Source organism: Mustela nigripes, chromosome 3, assembly GCF_022355385.1.
Source record: "Mustela nigripes isolate SB6536 chromosome 3, MUSNIG.SB6536, whole genome shotgun sequence".
Classification (NCBI taxonomy): Eukaryota; Metazoa; Chordata; class Mammalia; order Carnivora; family Mustelidae; genus Mustela; species Mustela nigripes.
This window is the reverse complement of record NC_081559.1, coordinates 81124888-81141553: the sequence shown is the minus strand read 5'-3', so window position 1 is coordinate 81141553 and position 16666 is coordinate 81124888. Positions and strand designations below refer to the sequence as shown.

Here is a 16666-nt window from a genome sequence, read left to right as displayed (position 1 = left end):
TGAGCCTCTGGATATGTTGCAGAGTGGGTCCAAACCACATGCTGGTGGAGATAGCGCGTCCTGCACGGGAGGAGGACTGCAGAGAGCTCTAGAACATGCCCGCCCTATACCCAGGGCTTCTGAACCTGCCTAGCATCACCCAATGGGCACGTGGACGTCCGGAGCTGACCTAGGGAAGCTGCTTGGCTGGCCGTCCCCTTGTGGCTGTCTGCCCCTCCTGCCCGCCCCCCGTGCCCCTCCCCCACATAAGTCGCCCCCGCCCGCTCTCCCCGCAGCTGGTCCGGGACAACGCAGACCTGCGCTGCGAGCTGCCCAAGCTGGAGAAGCGGCTGCGCGCCACGGCGGAGCGTGTGAAGGCCCTGGAGAGCGCGCTGAAGGAGGCCAAGGAGAACGCCATGCGGGACCGCAAGCGCTACCAGCAGGAGGTGGATCGCATCAAGGAGGCGGTGCGGGCCAAGAACATGGCCAGGAGGGCCCACTCGGCACAGATCGGTATGTGTGCCCCTGCCTTACGGCCCTGGCGGAAGGCAGGGTTCTGCTGGCCGGAAGCACTGGTGTTCTGGAACATCTGCCAGGCTGTACTCAGGCCTGCTGCAGCTGGGGTGGCTGGTGCCTCCAGGCCCCTGCACTCCTCCTGGGAGAATGGCAGTGTCAGGCCCCTGCTCCCTTATCGCAAGAGGCTGCAGCGCACAGTGTGGTCCTCAGAGCTGCTGCGCTGAGCAGAGAAGGTGGCCAGCTGAGGCTGTCAGCGGAAGGAATTTGGCTGCTTCTCAGCAAGGCCCAAAGGCCCCTTCTATTCTGTACCAGGCAGAATGGGAAGGGGCGGGGGTGTAGCCAGAAGCCTCAGGGAGAGCCACTTGCAAGGGCTCGTTTGGAAGCACCTTGGGAAGAGCCAGGCGGGCCTCCGTGAGCAGGGTGTGGCTCCCAGCGGGGAAGGGGGCCTGGACGTCCACCCCTGCCAAACCTGGATTTGGGCGTTGTGCTTCTGTTGACAATGGGGGTGTAGCTGCTAAGTCTTAGTTCCCAGGGTGGAGCCACAGGTGGCAAAGGGATTTGGAATGTTCTCCAAAGAGCTTTTTTTTTTTTTTAAACTGAAATGCTTCCAATAACGTGATATTATATATATGATATAGCATCAGATAATGCTATGCAGATGTTTTATATGATATAGCATCAGATAATGCTATGCAGATGTTTTGTAAATCAACAACTTCGTGTTTCTGGTTTTTAGATCATACCTTAGATTAATGTTTCATTGCATTTCTCGGATTTCGTGCTCTTTGTAAATCCAGAAACTATGGAGCTTCTTCCCAGAAAGTGCATCATAGCGAGAAATCTGCACCCAGTTTCAGGGGCTACACAGATGCCTTTGGAACCCAAGTGTTACCTGCCTTAGATAAAACTGAAAGTCCTTCTAATTTTCCTCAGCCAGAGTTAAAGTAATTGATATGTAAGTTCTGCCTGTGCCCTAACCATTGGGTGCCCTGGTTTAGCAAACTCTTTTGTCGGGAGAGTAGGCATCCTGCTTTCAGAAAGGTCTGGTGCTTGATGAGGATTGTAATGATAAAAACCGTGTGTCTTGGTTTTCACACGTGACCCATGGTCCTGTGGGTGTGGCCATTTACGCCCATCTGAACATGCTGTCCTTTCTGTCCGTTACAGCCAAGCCCATCCGCCCTGGACACTACCCGGCATCATCTCCAACAGCCGTCCATGCCATCCGAGGGGGAGGAGGTGGCTCTTCAAACTCTGCTCACTACCAGAAATAAATACGAGTGAGTCCCTGGTGTCCGGGTGGTTTCTGTCTGGGCAGCCCCGAGTGGGTCCCTGCCCCTGCCTGGTTCTCAGCCCCTGCATGTGCCCCTGCGAGAGTGAACAGTTTCGCTCTCCTGGAACAGGTGCCTGGGGGGTAGCTTGCCTATCTCAACTCCACGAAGAGCCTCCAGGTCTTCTCACTAGGGCCACCTGGTGCTGGGGACCCTCCCAGGGGGGAGGGAGGAGGGTGTGGCGGATGACTCACTGGAGCTCTCTTTTGTCTGTGGGACTTCCCTGTGCAGCTGGCATCCAGAAGGGCATTACCTGTTTGTCAACTGCTTTTGCCCAGAGCAGACAGATGTGGGTGGTTGCTTTACGTTTTAGGAACTGGATATAAAGAAAGGGCCAGATAGAGAAAGTCATGTTTTTATAATTGCTCTCTGAACTCAACAATTCAAGAATGGTGCTAATTTGTATCTAGGTAGGTCAGGACCATCTTTTTATATTTGAAATGATGGTCTATAAATTTTCTTCCTGCAATCCACATTTTCTCCTGTTTGTGCTTACTTGCATGTGTGCTCTCTCTCTGTCTCTCTCAAATAAATAAATAATATATCTTTTTTAAAAAGATTTTATTTATTTATTTGACAGACAGAGATCACAAGTAGGCAGAGAGGCAGGCAGAGAGAGATAGGAGGAAGCAGGCTCCCTGCTGAGCAGAGAGCCTGATGCGAGGCTTGATCCCAGGACACTGTGATCATGACCTGAGCTGAAGGCAGAGGCTTTCACCCACTGAACCACCCAGGTGCCCCTATAAATAAAATCTTAAAAAAAACAAAAAAGAAAGAAAGAAAAATAAATAACTGGAAATGTGGGATTTATTGCTTAGTTGGGATCAAAACCCTTTGAGGTGATCTTTCCTGGTCTTTGGGATGCTCACTCTGAAGTGTGTCTGTTCTAGGGAGAAATGATCTCAGCTGCCAGCTCTTCCCAGCCGTCTTATTGAAGCCAGAGCAGCATATATGTACTTGGGCAGCATCTGGATATCTCTGGGGCTTCTTTCTGCTTCATTTCAGGTTTCAAGGAATATAGTCACAATGAGTATTTTGGTTTATGCTCAAAGTTTCAGAGTGACTGAAAATGCCGACATGGAGAAATCAGAACTCAGGATACTGCTGCCTATCTCAGCTAGTTCAAATTCAGGGGGCTGCCAGAGGGAGGGGAAATCTTTTTCGAGATGCAGAGCTGGGCATGGAACAGTCCAATGCAGCAAAGTGCGGACATGGGATAGGAGATTGGCTGGCTGTGGGTTCCAGCCCTGGCCTTGGCTGTACTGCTTTGTATGTTGGGCAAGTTGGCTGGATTTCTTCAGCCTCAGTTTCGTCATCTGCAAAATGGGGTCAGGTACAGAGAGCCTGCTCTGTCCTTGGTTTAACAACGAATGAGACAAAGGCTCTGTTCTTGTGCAGTAATACTCTTTTTGCAGGGAGACAGACAGCAAATAACAAGGGAACTTCAAATAGTGGTATGGTTCTGAGGAAAATAAGAGCAGATTATTAATGCGATGGAGACGGGGAATGACATTTGGAGGGGGTGGCATTTGAGCTGAGCACTGAGTGATGACAAGTACTGGCCACGCAGTAACGGAAGAGTAGCACACTGGCTGGAAGGTGGGGATGGCTGGTACGTTTGAGGAATCAGGAAGGCTGATGGGGCCAGAGCCCAGAGAACACAGAGAACAACCCCACATAATTGGGGTTGTCGGGGGAGGGAAGGGGGGAGCCAGATAGATGAGGCCTTTGAGGCCAGGCCAGCAGCATAGAATGCAATCTGAGTGTGTGGGGCCGTGGGGAGTTCTGGCCCTGGGAGGGGTGGGACCTGGTTCATGATTGGGAAAGACCACCCTGTGCTGGACCCCATGGAAAGGGTGGGGTGTATGAGAGCCAGAGAAGGGGCTCCCCTAGAGGATCTTGCGGGGAGATTGATAATGTGGGAAATGGGAGAATTGCATGTAGGGGGTACTGGCCGCCTGAAAGCTGCAATCTGGAACATTCGCAGAGTTGATGGGAAGGCAGAGAAGGAAGGACCACTGCTGGCAGGTGGTGGATGGGGTTGCAGCCTGGAGAAGAGGTAAGGTGTGAAATAGACCTCTGAGGCAGGACTGAGCGCTTATTCATGGCCCCACATTTAATGCAGACATCATTTAAATATCTCCTTCTGCTCCCTGATTCTGCAGGCCCTGGAGTCAGATCTTTCCTGGCGGGCCTTTGACAAGCCAGTGGGTGTTTGTTCAAATGTGTCCACCAGATGTCGCTAGTGGGGCACTGCTGGAACTTCGCTAAAAGGCTTTGCGGAAAAAGGGTCTTTTGACTCTCCTATGTTTAGACCATTATTTCTCAGATTTGAATATAAGTAGAGTACTTTTAAGGGGATAAAGTTCTCATATTACCCAGAGGTTTTTATTATTATAATTAGGTATTTGCAAATTCACAATAGGATATACTTACAGATATTAAACAACTACCAAGTCCAAAACAAATTTAGAAGTTAGATTGAAATGAACCATAAACCAAAATGAAATTACCAACCTTAACAGAAGTTCATGAAAGATGGCTTTTCTCTGAATAGAGCTGGGTGCAATGTGAGTCTGGTATGCGTTGCTCCTGGTAGAGTCTGGCTTGCCGAGGCGGCTTCTGTGTGTCATGGCAGGGCTCGCTTCTTTCATTCCCTTTCTGTGTTATAACCACTGAGGGGCACCTAGCTGGCTCCGTGGGTAGAACATGGGAGTCTTGAGCTTGGGGTTATAAATTCAAGCCCCATGTTGGGTGTGGAGATTACTTAAAAATTAAATATTGAAGAAAAAAAAAGGGAAGGAAAGAAAGGAAGGAAAAGAGAGGAGGAGAGAGAGAGAAAAAGACAAAGGAAAGAAGGGATGGAGGGAGGAAGGAAGACACTGCAGAATCGCTGCATACCTGCAAGCCGTGCTGCTGTCTTATGGCTGGAACACATCATTGTCCCCTTGCTTGCAGCTTTAGCTGGAGGATATTTAAGTTGTAAGCAGTAGCGTCCACTTGGTCGTAGCATACAGCATGTGTGGGGCTAAAGTTGCGTGGAAATGCTTGGTTGTCGGGTTCTCTGGGTATAATCTAGAATACCCACATATTTTTAAAAAAGATTTTATTTATTTGAGAGAAAGTGTGGGCAGGAGAGTAAGAGGGAGCGAGTGAGAAGCAGACTCCCTGCTGAGCGTGGAGTCTGACACAGGGCTTGATCTCACCACCCTGAGGTCATGACCCACTAAAATCTAGAGGCGAATGCTTACCCACTTAACCAACTGAGCTGCCAACTGAGAATATGCATAGATTAATGCTTCAGATTTTTGTGGAAAGAAAAACATGAAATTGAAAATACTGTGAAATGAACGAAAGGCCCACAATGCCACTCACTTTGTTGATGTAGATAAAGACTCTGTTATTTTGAGGACTGTACTTTTATTAAAAAACCACATATATTAAGTCTAGAAATCACAGCCTATGAAGTTTTGGGGTGCTTGGGTGGCTCAGTTTGTTGAGCATCGGACTCGGTTTTGGCTCAGGTTATGATCTTGGGGTCATGGGGTCGAGCCCTGTGTCAGGCTCTGTGCTCAGCATGGAGCCTGTTTGTTCCTCTCCCTCTGCTCTGCTCCCCTCCCCCTCGCCCTGCCATCTCAAATAAGTAAATAAATAAAGCCTTTTAAAAATAAAAAGTTTCAGTAAACTTTGATAAAATATTGGGTAAAATCACAGTGGTAGAGCCAACAGGGGGTCATGAGGGCTCTGATGGAGACGCAGGCCCATGTTTTTAGACTGTGATTTCATGCAGCCCTGGGAAAGCACGTCTGCGATTTACAGCAGGTTCACAGGGGTGAGTGCAGCCGCAAAGAGCCATCAAAGCAGACCAGGTGTACTGTTATGACCTCCGTATCTCTGATTTGTGTGACAGTCACTGTAGGATGGCTCTGTCTTCTTCAGGTTTTACACTTTAAGGCCTTTATTGTGATTAGATCCATTAGTTGTTGGTAAAAGTACTGTCTTTACATTCTTAAGTTGTGTGCGGAAGTAGACACAGAACACAGATTTCCAGGCTTTCACGACTGTTCCCTTTTGCTGCCACAATGGTCATCTGTGACTAAGGCCCTGAAATCCTGGACCCCATGTTGCCTGTGTGCCAGTCTCAGTCAGGCTCTTCAGGCTTGGCCCAGACATTTGGAATGCACAAATGGTTTCCTACTCTGAAGTCTGTCACAGGGGCACCTGGGTGGCTCAGTGTATTAAGTGTCTGCCTTCAGCTCAGGTCATGATCCTGGGGTCCTACACCAGGCTCTCTCCCTCTCCCTTTGCCTACAGCTTCCCTTGCTTGTGTTTTCTCTCTCTCTGTCAAATAAGTAAAATCTTTAAAAAAAAAAAAAAAAAGGTATTGTCAAAGGAAGCTATACCGAAAAGGGGAAAGTCCAAGTGTACCTTAGAGACAGGAAGTCCAGTATTTTCTAGGCAAGTACTTAAACCTCAGATTTATTTGACTGAATGTCCCTGGCCATTTCCCCACATTTACTACCTTCAGCTGAAGCCCTATACTTGAGGTCCACATAGGCCTCTAGCTCTTCTGTCTTTGAACTAGGAATTCACCTCTCAATACCCACACACCCGTCCCCCGCTTCATTGTTTTCCTCTACCTCAGGCAGAATAGAATTTTCTTTTGAAGGCTTTAAAACTACTAGAACAAAAAGGCAGCCCCTTACCTTAGTCCTTAGTTTACCCTGACGTTCAGGCTGGCACTTCCTCATTTATACTCTATTTGCTTTTCTAAATCTGTCTTTCCTTCTTGTTGCTGTGCTCTCTGTCCTGAGTACCTGGATCCAAACCGTCTGACATCATTGCTGGGCTTCACCTTGACCATTCTCTCGGCGAACCCACTTAAGCACAAATTAAAAATATCACATATACCTAAAATGTACGAGTTGCCTCGTGCCCACAGCAAAAATGGGTTCACTCCCTATGTGAAGGGTGGGCATGAAGCTGCTTTCAGATTGAATCCTCCAAAGTAGTGAAGGCAGGAAGCCATCTTCACAGGGGATCACGTGGGATCTTTAAGCCACACCGGTCGTCTACACCTAAGCCGCTGGGCCCTCCAACTTGCTACTGCTGTTGGGAAATCCTAGCAATGAAATGATTGAGTCACAAGAATGTGAGTCCCCTCTCTGCAGGGGGGTTCTGTTACAAGCAGGGTACATAGCTGAGGGACTGAGGGACTGTGGGTTCAGGATATGGAGCTGGGCTGCCTGGAGTTGAATCCCAGCTTGGCCATGTTCTAGGTAAGTTACTTCATCTCTCTGTGCCTCCCTGTCCTCTGTAAAATGTGCCAAATGACCGTACTTACTTACAGGGTGGCTGTGAGGATTCAATGCATTAACACACAGAGAGCTTAGACAGGTGCCTGGCAGGAGCAGGCACCCGGTGTTGGCCCATGTTGACGTTATGCCATCTTACATTTTACAAGGAGGCCAAGTGCACTGTCAGGATCACACATCTTGTCTGTGGTGGACCCTGAACTCTGATCCCCTGTGCAGCAGTTCCCAAGGTTCCTGGCCTTAAGACCCCTTGTAGTCTTAAATAAAAGTACTGACATCAAAGAGATTTTATATTCCTGGACTGTATCTCTTGATATGGTTTATGTTATTGATATAAATTGAAGCAAAAAAAATTTAAGTGTCACTACTGTTAACACAAATGCCACTTTTAATGAAAATTATTTTCCAAAACAAAATAGAGAATGGCAATTGCTTTGCAGTTTTGCAAAGCTCTTTAATATTTGGCTTAGTGGACGATGACCCTGGATTCTCATATCTGCTTCTGCATTCTCTCGGTTGCAGTGTCTTATTTTAGTTGAAGAAAACCCAGCCTTGTCACTCCAGACAAGTCTTAGGTGTGGAGAAGTTATGATCATAGCACCTTCTCTTTCTCTCTCTCTCTTTTTTAAAGATTTTATTTCTTTGAGAGCCCATACGTGCTAGGGTGCACAAGTTGGGGGTGGGGGCAGAGGGCGAGAGAGCAGCAGATGCCCTGCTGAGCAGGGAGCCTGAGATCGTGAAGTCAGATGCTTAACCAGCTGAGCCACCCAGGTACCCCCACAGTACCTCCTTCATCACAAGCTTCTTCAAAGAATTGGATGAGAGATGTGAAAGTAGAGGGGAAAGTTCTAGGAGAAATGAGGGCCACCCAAGTATCGGCCAGTGTTACAGTAGTCACAGGGGCAGACCTAAGCAGCACAGACAGAGCAGGACTCAGGGAGAGGGGCCAGAAGGAAGTGCACGCGGGCACTGTGGCATGGGACTTGGAAACCAGCACTGTGTGCATAAAGGGAGCAATCGTGAGGACCTGGAAGGAAAAACGATTCTCCCCCACACAGCAGACTGCGCTAAGCCCCTGGGAGATAAGCCCACTTCTCTCCAGCAGTGAGAGGTACAGAGAGTACAACTGGCCATTCTTACAATGTGGGCACTGAATGAGAGAAATGCAAGAGAAAAGGTAAAACTATGTACTATTTGGATTAAGCATAAATCCGCTTGCGAGCAATTGCAGAGGCTGAAGTTGGGGGGAAATCTCTGAATACTTCTTGCAAAACAAAACCCTTGTATAATTCGCTTCTTTCTTCCGCCTTCTCACCCCTTCTAAAGAAAGGCGATTTTCTTTCCTTCTAAGCCTGGTCACACGTTGCCACTCTGAATTACCATCTCCAATTTGGCAGAGGCCCAGGGACGGCCTCCTAGCGGGTCACTCGGGCCAGTACCGTGCTTTCTGGAGGGTAACAGCTCCAACCCATCCAAGAGGGTCAACAGAGCTGGGTTGTCAGTCTTCTCGAGGTTTGCCAGCCTCTCCGGGTTGGCCGCTCTCGGCGATCAGAGCGGTCAGAAGTGGTTTCTGCAGGAGCTAAGCCATTTACCTTTATACATTCTGTCCATTTTCTCTCCCGAATTTATCAGAAGAGATGAACATTCAGGTAGTTGGGGGATGGATGGGAGTATCTCAGCCGAGTCCTTTCTTCTTGGGCCGGCTGGGAAGACGGCATCGGCAGACGGGCTGGAAAGATCTGTAACTCAGGATGAGGAGGAACAAGCTCTTGAGATTAAAGGACGATTTATTGGTGGACTCCCTGTGTTTTTCCGTTCGGCAGCCTGTCCTCTGTCTTCTCTCGCCCTCCTTGAGGTAACCAAGCAGGCTGGGTATCCTCTGGGGCTCCTCGCTTCTTCCGTACTGTTAGCCAGACACGCTGACTCCTGCACATGGAGGGGTGGGGGATTTGAATGAAAGGCCAGCTGGAGGGAATCGCGTGACTTCACGGTCTGCGGGCACTGCGGAGGCCACCCATTGAGTGTGTGTCTAGCACGAGGCTCTCTGTCAGCAAGAGGTGCCTGCCGTCATCCCGGTCTGCCCTAACCCTGCAATTTAAGACCTGTGCTCGTACCTCCCTGCCCCCGGGCACGTAGGAAGACCATCCCATCGGACCAGGGTGTGACCCGTAAGTGATCATGAGATCCTGTGCTTGGAGAAATTGAACCTGTAAGGAAAGCGAAATGGGAATTTGAATGGGGATATTCAGGAAGCATCCTGCTTGGTTTTTAGCTCAAAATGATTTAGATGACCACTATGACCAGGCTCTTGGAGTTTTCATTTCTTGTCCTAATAATAAGTACAAAATCTTACCAAAGAGGCTAAACATTAAAGATGCTCTTCCCATAGACAAATCTCTCCCTGTGACCTCTAAAAATGACATGAATATTAACACATAAGGTTGTTTAAGCCATTTTTGATTGAGAGCTTTATACCTCTGTGTAGTTACACCATCGGAGCAAGAGGTAGTACTTACCAAATGAGCTCTCTTGAGTTTTTATATTTTTGTGTCTGGGAGGAGGGGGCATTGTAATAAAGAATTTTTTTTTCCTCCTCTTTCCCCCCCAACCGATTTTGCTCTTTATCTACTTTTATAACCTCTTCCCACACCCTGAATTTTTTCTATTTATTTATAATATACATCCTGCTTACTTATATAAACAACATGAGTTGCTTACAATATTATAACACACAAGTTGGGAGAGTGAAGAAAAACACATTAGCAGGGGAGAGAGCATTGTAGCAGGAATCTGAGCTGGGTGTTTCCCACAGCTGAGCCCTGAATGGGAATCTAAGCCTTCTAGAGGCAAAAACAGAAAGCAGTGTGTCAGGTTATGGAGTTCCTTTTAAAATCAGAAGAGCACATGGGTTTTTCTTACTGTCATATTTTGTGCAGGGCATTGCCTATGTCTCTCGAGGATGAGGCTCAGCATACCCCTGCTGTCCCTCCCTCCCCACCGCAAAACGTATAGGAAAACCACTGACAGACCCAGGGCTCCCAGCTGTTGGGAAGCTGAACCTCTTGGTTCCTTCCTGAAAGTGGGTTTTCCTGGAGTTGGTCCGAAGGTGACAGAGACCACTGAGGGCTGGCCTCTAAGTCAGGACTAGCCCAGACTTTTATCCTGCAGACCTGAGTATGATGGGACAGACCTCTGGTGGGAAGTGGGGTGAAATCAAGGGGGATACCCTCGGAGTGTCTTCATCAGCCCAGAAAGGGGAGTCCTACCTTTCAGTCAGGACTAGGAACCTCTTTTCTGGGTTAGGGGCCATGTGGGACCTCCCTCAAAACCCCTGGCAAGTGCGAGTGGTTTTTCTCTGAATACAACCAGTGTGGATAGATACGGATTTTTGGAAGAGAGCGTTGTCAGGGCAGAAGCAGTAAGTAGGAGGCTGTGCTGTCCACCACGATAGCCACCAGCCATGTGTGGCTACTGAGCACTCAAGATGTGGCCAAGTCCACATAGAAATGTGCCAAAAGTATAAAACCTACACCACGTTGCAAACACTGTGGCAGAGTAATGTAAGATCTCTCAACACATTGTACTGATCCCCTGTGGAAAGGACGATATCTTGAATTTCTTGTGTTAAATAAAATATATTACTGAAATTAATTTTACTTATTTCTTTCTACTTTTAATGTGGCCACTTGAAAATTTAAATATGTGGCTCAGGGGGTCTTTCTATTGGACAGCTCCGGTCTAAATACCTAGAACGTTTCCCTAAATATCTGATCACTGCAGATACTCCAAATATCGAAACACTTTTCTGAGGAGTGAAATTCCACGATGTCCTCTAACTCCCATGTTCTCTCTCTGGTTCTCTCTCAACAGATACGGCTCCCCACATAGCATGTCCAGGACTCCGTTAATCAGCAATTCCTTTGTTTTTTGTTTCCCCTCCTACATGGTTTCCATTTTCTTTTATACGTGCTTACCCCAGCCATCTGCAGTACAACCGGTTTCAGATATTTGAGCTGTGTAGAATCTCTGTGTGTACAGATGTGTGCTTGGACTTCTCGCTTCCTGAGAAACCTGAAGGGGCCAATTCCAGAAGATCCACTCAATCCTGGGAATGAGTGCCAGGGCCTAGGCCGTTGGGTGGTTTCTGGGCCATCCTGGAGCCTCCTTCCTCCGCAGTCTGCCATCCCAGCAAATGCCCTAACGTGCCATTCCCTGTGACGGGTGGGAGGCGTTGGAGGGGGCTGGGGGGGGGGACGTTGGGAGTGGGAGTAGCAACCAAGTGCCATGGAGGCAGGGGGTCATGCTCCATTGCAACTGTCTGGTTTCTTGCAAAACACATTCCTCTATATTTTTAGGGAACAAAAAAAAGTGCTGCTACAAGGTTCAAAATTTTCATTCTGAACACTTTTCAGAAACAAATTACCCCAAAGAAGCATTTTGAATACCCCCGTCACATCTTTGGAGCTGTAAAAGACACCTTTTCGTAGGGCACCTGTTAAAATGCAAAGCAAATTTCTCCGAGGCAGAAAAACAATCTGACAGTAGCAATGTAGAATTTGTTCACTCAAACACATCTAAGCAAATGCAAAAAGTCATCAAATCCACCAGAGCTGCTTGCTACTAAACCTGCAGCGACTAGTCTCAGCCAGCCCAGTTTGAACAGCCTTCCTTCAGAAGTGTCGAAAATGCTGCGAAGTTGGATGATTGGAATTGGGGCGACCCGCCCCTCCTGGGGTCCTCCTCCCTGATCCTACCGGAGCAGGCACGCTGGGGATGGCCTCTTGCCTCTCACCATAGGGAACCATCTTAAGCCTCGAGGGGGTACCGCTCAGTGAAATCCAGGATCAATTCCAGCGGTTGGAAAAGGAAGCCTTGGGGCGGGGGAGTGACTGACAACGTTTTGTGCCTATGAATAAGTTGTTATTTTAACCCTTCATTGCTGAATGTTTATTTGACTTCTCTCTTTGGCATCAGATAGATTTCATCTTGGCAAGAATGTGAAGAAATCAGTATGGATGGATTTTTTTTTTTTTTTTAACATTTAACTACTGTTTTTTTTTTTTTTTTTCAAAATACAAATTTAAAAGCTGAATCAACTCTTTCTCCCAGCTAAGGATTTTAAAAGGATTGATTTCCAAGTAGGAAAGTCTTCAGGGAAGCTGACAAGGATTCAATTAAGTTGGTCTTGTGTGCTGCTACTAGTTTTGACAAATTTGAGGTTAAGTCCGTGACAACCAGACCAATGTCCGCGAAAGCACCCATGCCATCTCCGTGCCTGCCCAAGCTGAGGGGGCGGGCACTGTCCCTGCTGCTGTCACCACTGGAATGAAGCGTAGGCCGGGGAGACCTCGAGCTTTCTCTTCACTGTGTGAGCTGTAGTGAGAGAGAGAGAGAGAGTGTGTGTGTGTGTGCGTGTGTGCGTGTGTGCGTGTGTAAAGCACTGAGGATTCTGAATCAATTTCCACACTTTTCTTGTATAAAATTAACCCGACACAGCAAAGCTGCTTTGACTTAATTTATTTGTTAAACGTTGCACTTTGTTTATATGTGTTTTGTATTGCGGGGGAGGGGAGTAAGGAGAAAGAAGATCAATTCTACTGAAGTATTTATTTCGCAAAGTTGATGATTTTGCATTCATTTACACTTTAAAAATTCTTCTTTTGATTTTCATAAATTCCCAGTACTTGCCCAATACAACAGCTCCATGGCGATTTGCCGTCTGGTAGAAGAGCCCTTGTAGGGCGGGTTTTGCCAACTGTATCAGGTAATAACGTATGCCATAGATTATCATCTTGCTGTGAATGTGTTTGGCTCTGATTTTAGAAGCTAAAACATTGGTCTTGGAGAGGATTGCCAGTTAATAGTTGTCACACCGCTATTGTCTATTATGCAACTGTGTTTATGTGCAGAAATTGAACAAAGGGCTAGAATTCTTTTGGGGGGCTCTCTTGTTATTAGATTGTTTTAAAACCTCCCCAAAGTAACTTTTTCCTGGGCACCCCTTTTCTATTTCTAAAGAGTTGCTTGGCCCTTTCATGTTTCAAAAAGAGCCACACGTCTCACTTGTCCTTCCATATTTCTTGATCTCCACAAGGAACTCACAAAATTCACACGACTTTTATTCACAGAGAAAGTTGGCTTTGATGTCCCTAAAAGATAATTCTGCTACTTGCTGATCAGCCAGTCAGTTCACCTAGCTTCAATCTTTGTAGGACCTCAAAACCAACTTTCCTGCACTTGACTAAAAGGTGGGCGGATGATTGGAATGGATTATACAGCATATTCAAATGGATCCCTAAATATCACTTTGTATGATAAACTAAGACCAGGACCATGTCCTCTATAGGCCACTTTTTTAAAAAGCCACATTTATGCAACTTTTTCATTTTAAAAAAATTCTTACTCCTTTACATTTGTACTCTAACTATAAAACCCACACTTCTGAGTGGCTGAGCCTATGATTATATTTTTGGTTTTATGCTTATTTTTTGTGGGAGAGAGAGAGAGAGAATGTGTGTTTCTCCTCTGTGAATAATTTTGTATCTCATGCTACTTCTTGAAAGTTTACTTTTTGATGCTATAAGGGAATAGCCAGATGATTTATACAAATAATCTCTACCTGCAGGATAGTGGATTATTAAATTAGAGAAATGCTGTTTGGAATATCAACGTTCACGGTTGGATTCAACTTAACCAATTGCATTTTTATAACGTAGTATATTCCTTCATTGACTGTACTATCAATTCATAGAGTGATTTTAAAACTTAAGAAAAAGATATATGTTTGGAGACTAAAATATATTAATGCCAAATGTGTTTTGGTCAGTTACTAGAGAATTCTGTACAAATGCCTCATCTCTTCAAATGCTGTACAGTTTGCTTGTTTGGCAGGTAGTAGGGAGAATAAGTGTGGAGTAAGACTTAAAGGAAATAGTATCATGTGATTACAAAAATTAGAATTTATAGAAATATTGGGATAAACGAAGAAATAAAAATCTTTGTCCAGAATGTAGCACCTAGTGACTTTTGATGCCCTAACTTCACATGAAGGAGTGATATTTCTGTCTAAGGCCAGACCAAGCCATCACCAAGACTCATGGGGGAATTATCAGTCCTCTTTTCCTAGAGGAATAACTGAAAGCCAATAAAAGTCCTAACAGTCCCCTCTTTGAAGTGTATTTATGGGTTTTTTTGTTTTTGTTTTTGTTTTTTTAGCAGGGCAGAAGACATTTAGAGTCTGGCTACATGACATATTGGGGAAGTTTTTCACTGGAAGGGGGCAGGGGGAGGATTTCACTTCATTGTCTCACCCTTAATATCTTTCGTGAGCTAAAGGAACCATCATAGTCTAGAATGGTTTTATATAACACTAACAATTTAGCCTTTCTTAAAGTATTGAACAAGAGCCAGGTAACTGCCAAAGGAAGCCTTGCTCCATGAAGTCTGCTTACACATTTACATCTCGTGTACCAGTTTTAAAGACTTTTTTCATCGTGTGCAGCTATAAGGGGAATAGGGCATTCTGTAGGATTATACATGTCTAGTTTGTAAAGTATGTAATGTGTACTGCAGAGGTGTGTTCTCTGGGCTTTATGTATCTGTACAGTAGCTTTCATTAAAAAAAAATTGTGGACAAACTTGTTTTGGTGGTTTGAGGGGGAAAATGGCCATTTATACCAGGTAATGATGCTGTAATATATAGTACATGTAACAAAAGATCTGGAAGTAACCCTCCCCTGGCCCGTGGAAAATTTTGGTTATCCTCTAGGTTCTAAAATGAAGATGTATGGATACTCTGGCAGACTGCATGTTGTATAATTTGAAAAATACTAAAAGTGGAAAATAAAACTGAGTTAAACTTTGTCTGGTCTGTTTTTTCTTGAGTCATCCTAAAGGCATTCTCATTGAAGGCCTCAAGGCCAGTGTCAGGTAGAACCACTGCTGGCCTGAAAAGAAGAGTTCATTTCAGTAGACAGCCACTCAGCCTCAAAGCATGAGTAAAGTCAGCCTTGACCTTCCTGCCTCCCCCTTGCTCGAATATCTGTTTTTATTTATTTTTTAGTGAGGAACCAGAAAACCTGACATTTGTTCCTTCAGCAATGAAATGAGAGCAACTGATATAAATAAGTGTCTTAAACTTTTTTTCTAAGGTAAGGTTGAGATGAAGGTCAGCAGACCGGGGTAATAGCTGAATTTCTTCTTGTCTGAGTAAGGCACTTATTCCAATAATACTTTAGCATAGTGACTTTCTTCAGCTATTATGTTGGAGCCCTGTCCATGTTGAATGTTGGGAGGTTATTGGCATCTTTGGAGAAGGGTTGGCATGTTTGTGTTCCTGTTTAACCTACCGGAGTATTAACGTATAGGTCTGAGATCTTAGGAGAGGACGTTGGAATGTGAAGCCTTTGGAGAATAATGAAGGGCAGGCTGCAGGATGATTTTAGATCTGCTCTGAGCAAGGAGACTTCTGTAACTCGGGTCACTGGAACCCTGTGGCCACACAGGCATTGCGTATGAGAAATACCCTCATTCGTGGTTTGCTTAATGTTGAGTTAGAGCCAGACAGTAAACTGCTTTAATCAATTAAAAACGGGAAGGATGGATGCCAGGTAAACGTTTGGTAAGTGGAATTGAGGGCATGGCAAATGATGTGCTTTTATGATGTCTTACCCATCTTGCTTGAAATTGTGATTCTCCGAAGAACTCAGAGGAGGCCTTTTTCCAGATATCAGAGTTGTTAAAGGTGACTTATGTAGTAAAACTTTATATGTAGGTAATATTTAGGCTGAAGCTGTGTATTTAAGATGAGAAGGGAGTCCTCTGAAGGAACCCAATGACAAAGCGAATTTCAGCATCAGTGGGAAATGACCCCACAGGTCCCAGAAAGCAGGGGTTCTGGTGAAACAGGAGGACTGCACAGACACCCACTGTTAACAACACTGTTGTTGTTCCTGCAAGTCTTTCTCAACATTTCCCATTCCATGGAGCTCTGGGAAGTACAGAGCCCACGAATATCTGTGGAAGAATGTGGAGCTGGAGCCATAGCCTGCAAAGGTAATTATGGATGATGGGTGAATTGGCGGGTTTAACTGTGGCATTGTGACAGATTACAACTTATGAGTTGTCTTCTGAAGTAGGAGGCATCTCCAGGTGACAGGTCAAGTGAAAATGTGGGCTCATTTGACTAAAGGCATCCCGAGCCATGGGGTTTTTACTCTCCCTTTGGCGATTCCTGTTTCCTCGTCCAGTCTGCAAAGAACTCCCCAATTTCTGTGTGGTTAGTTGGGCTCAGAATAGTCAAAGACTTGGAGGAAACTCCTGTGGTTCTTTCCTCTTACGGCACTGTGGATGGCACAGTCTGGAATTCTCCATCTGCTTTGCTTCCCCAGCACCAAGGGCTCTGTTTGGGCGCCCTTCCAAACCCTCACCCTTCCTCATGACCCACTGCACATGATTGTCGTAGGACAACTCTTCAAAAACTGTACCTCAAGTCCTATTTTACTCCTTCAGAACGTATGCAGCCGT

General features: G+C 46.0%; 1 protein-coding gene across 1 annotated transcript in view; it reads left to right on the top strand.

Moving 5' to 3' along the window:
• The window catches only part of KIF5C (kinesin family member 5C), a 153652-nt gene extending 138648 nt beyond the window's left edge, over positions 1-15004 (top strand). The window contains exons 24-26 of the mRNA XM_059394320.1: positions 276-492; positions 1663-1775; positions 11012-15004. Coding sequence (XP_059250303.1) covers positions 276-492; positions 1663-1769 — 324 coding nt within the window. The 3' untranslated portion in view covers positions 1770-1775; positions 11012-15004. The remainder of the gene's footprint in view (positions 1-275; positions 493-1662; positions 1776-11011) is intronic.
• Positions 15005-16666: the final 1662 nt, after the last annotated feature.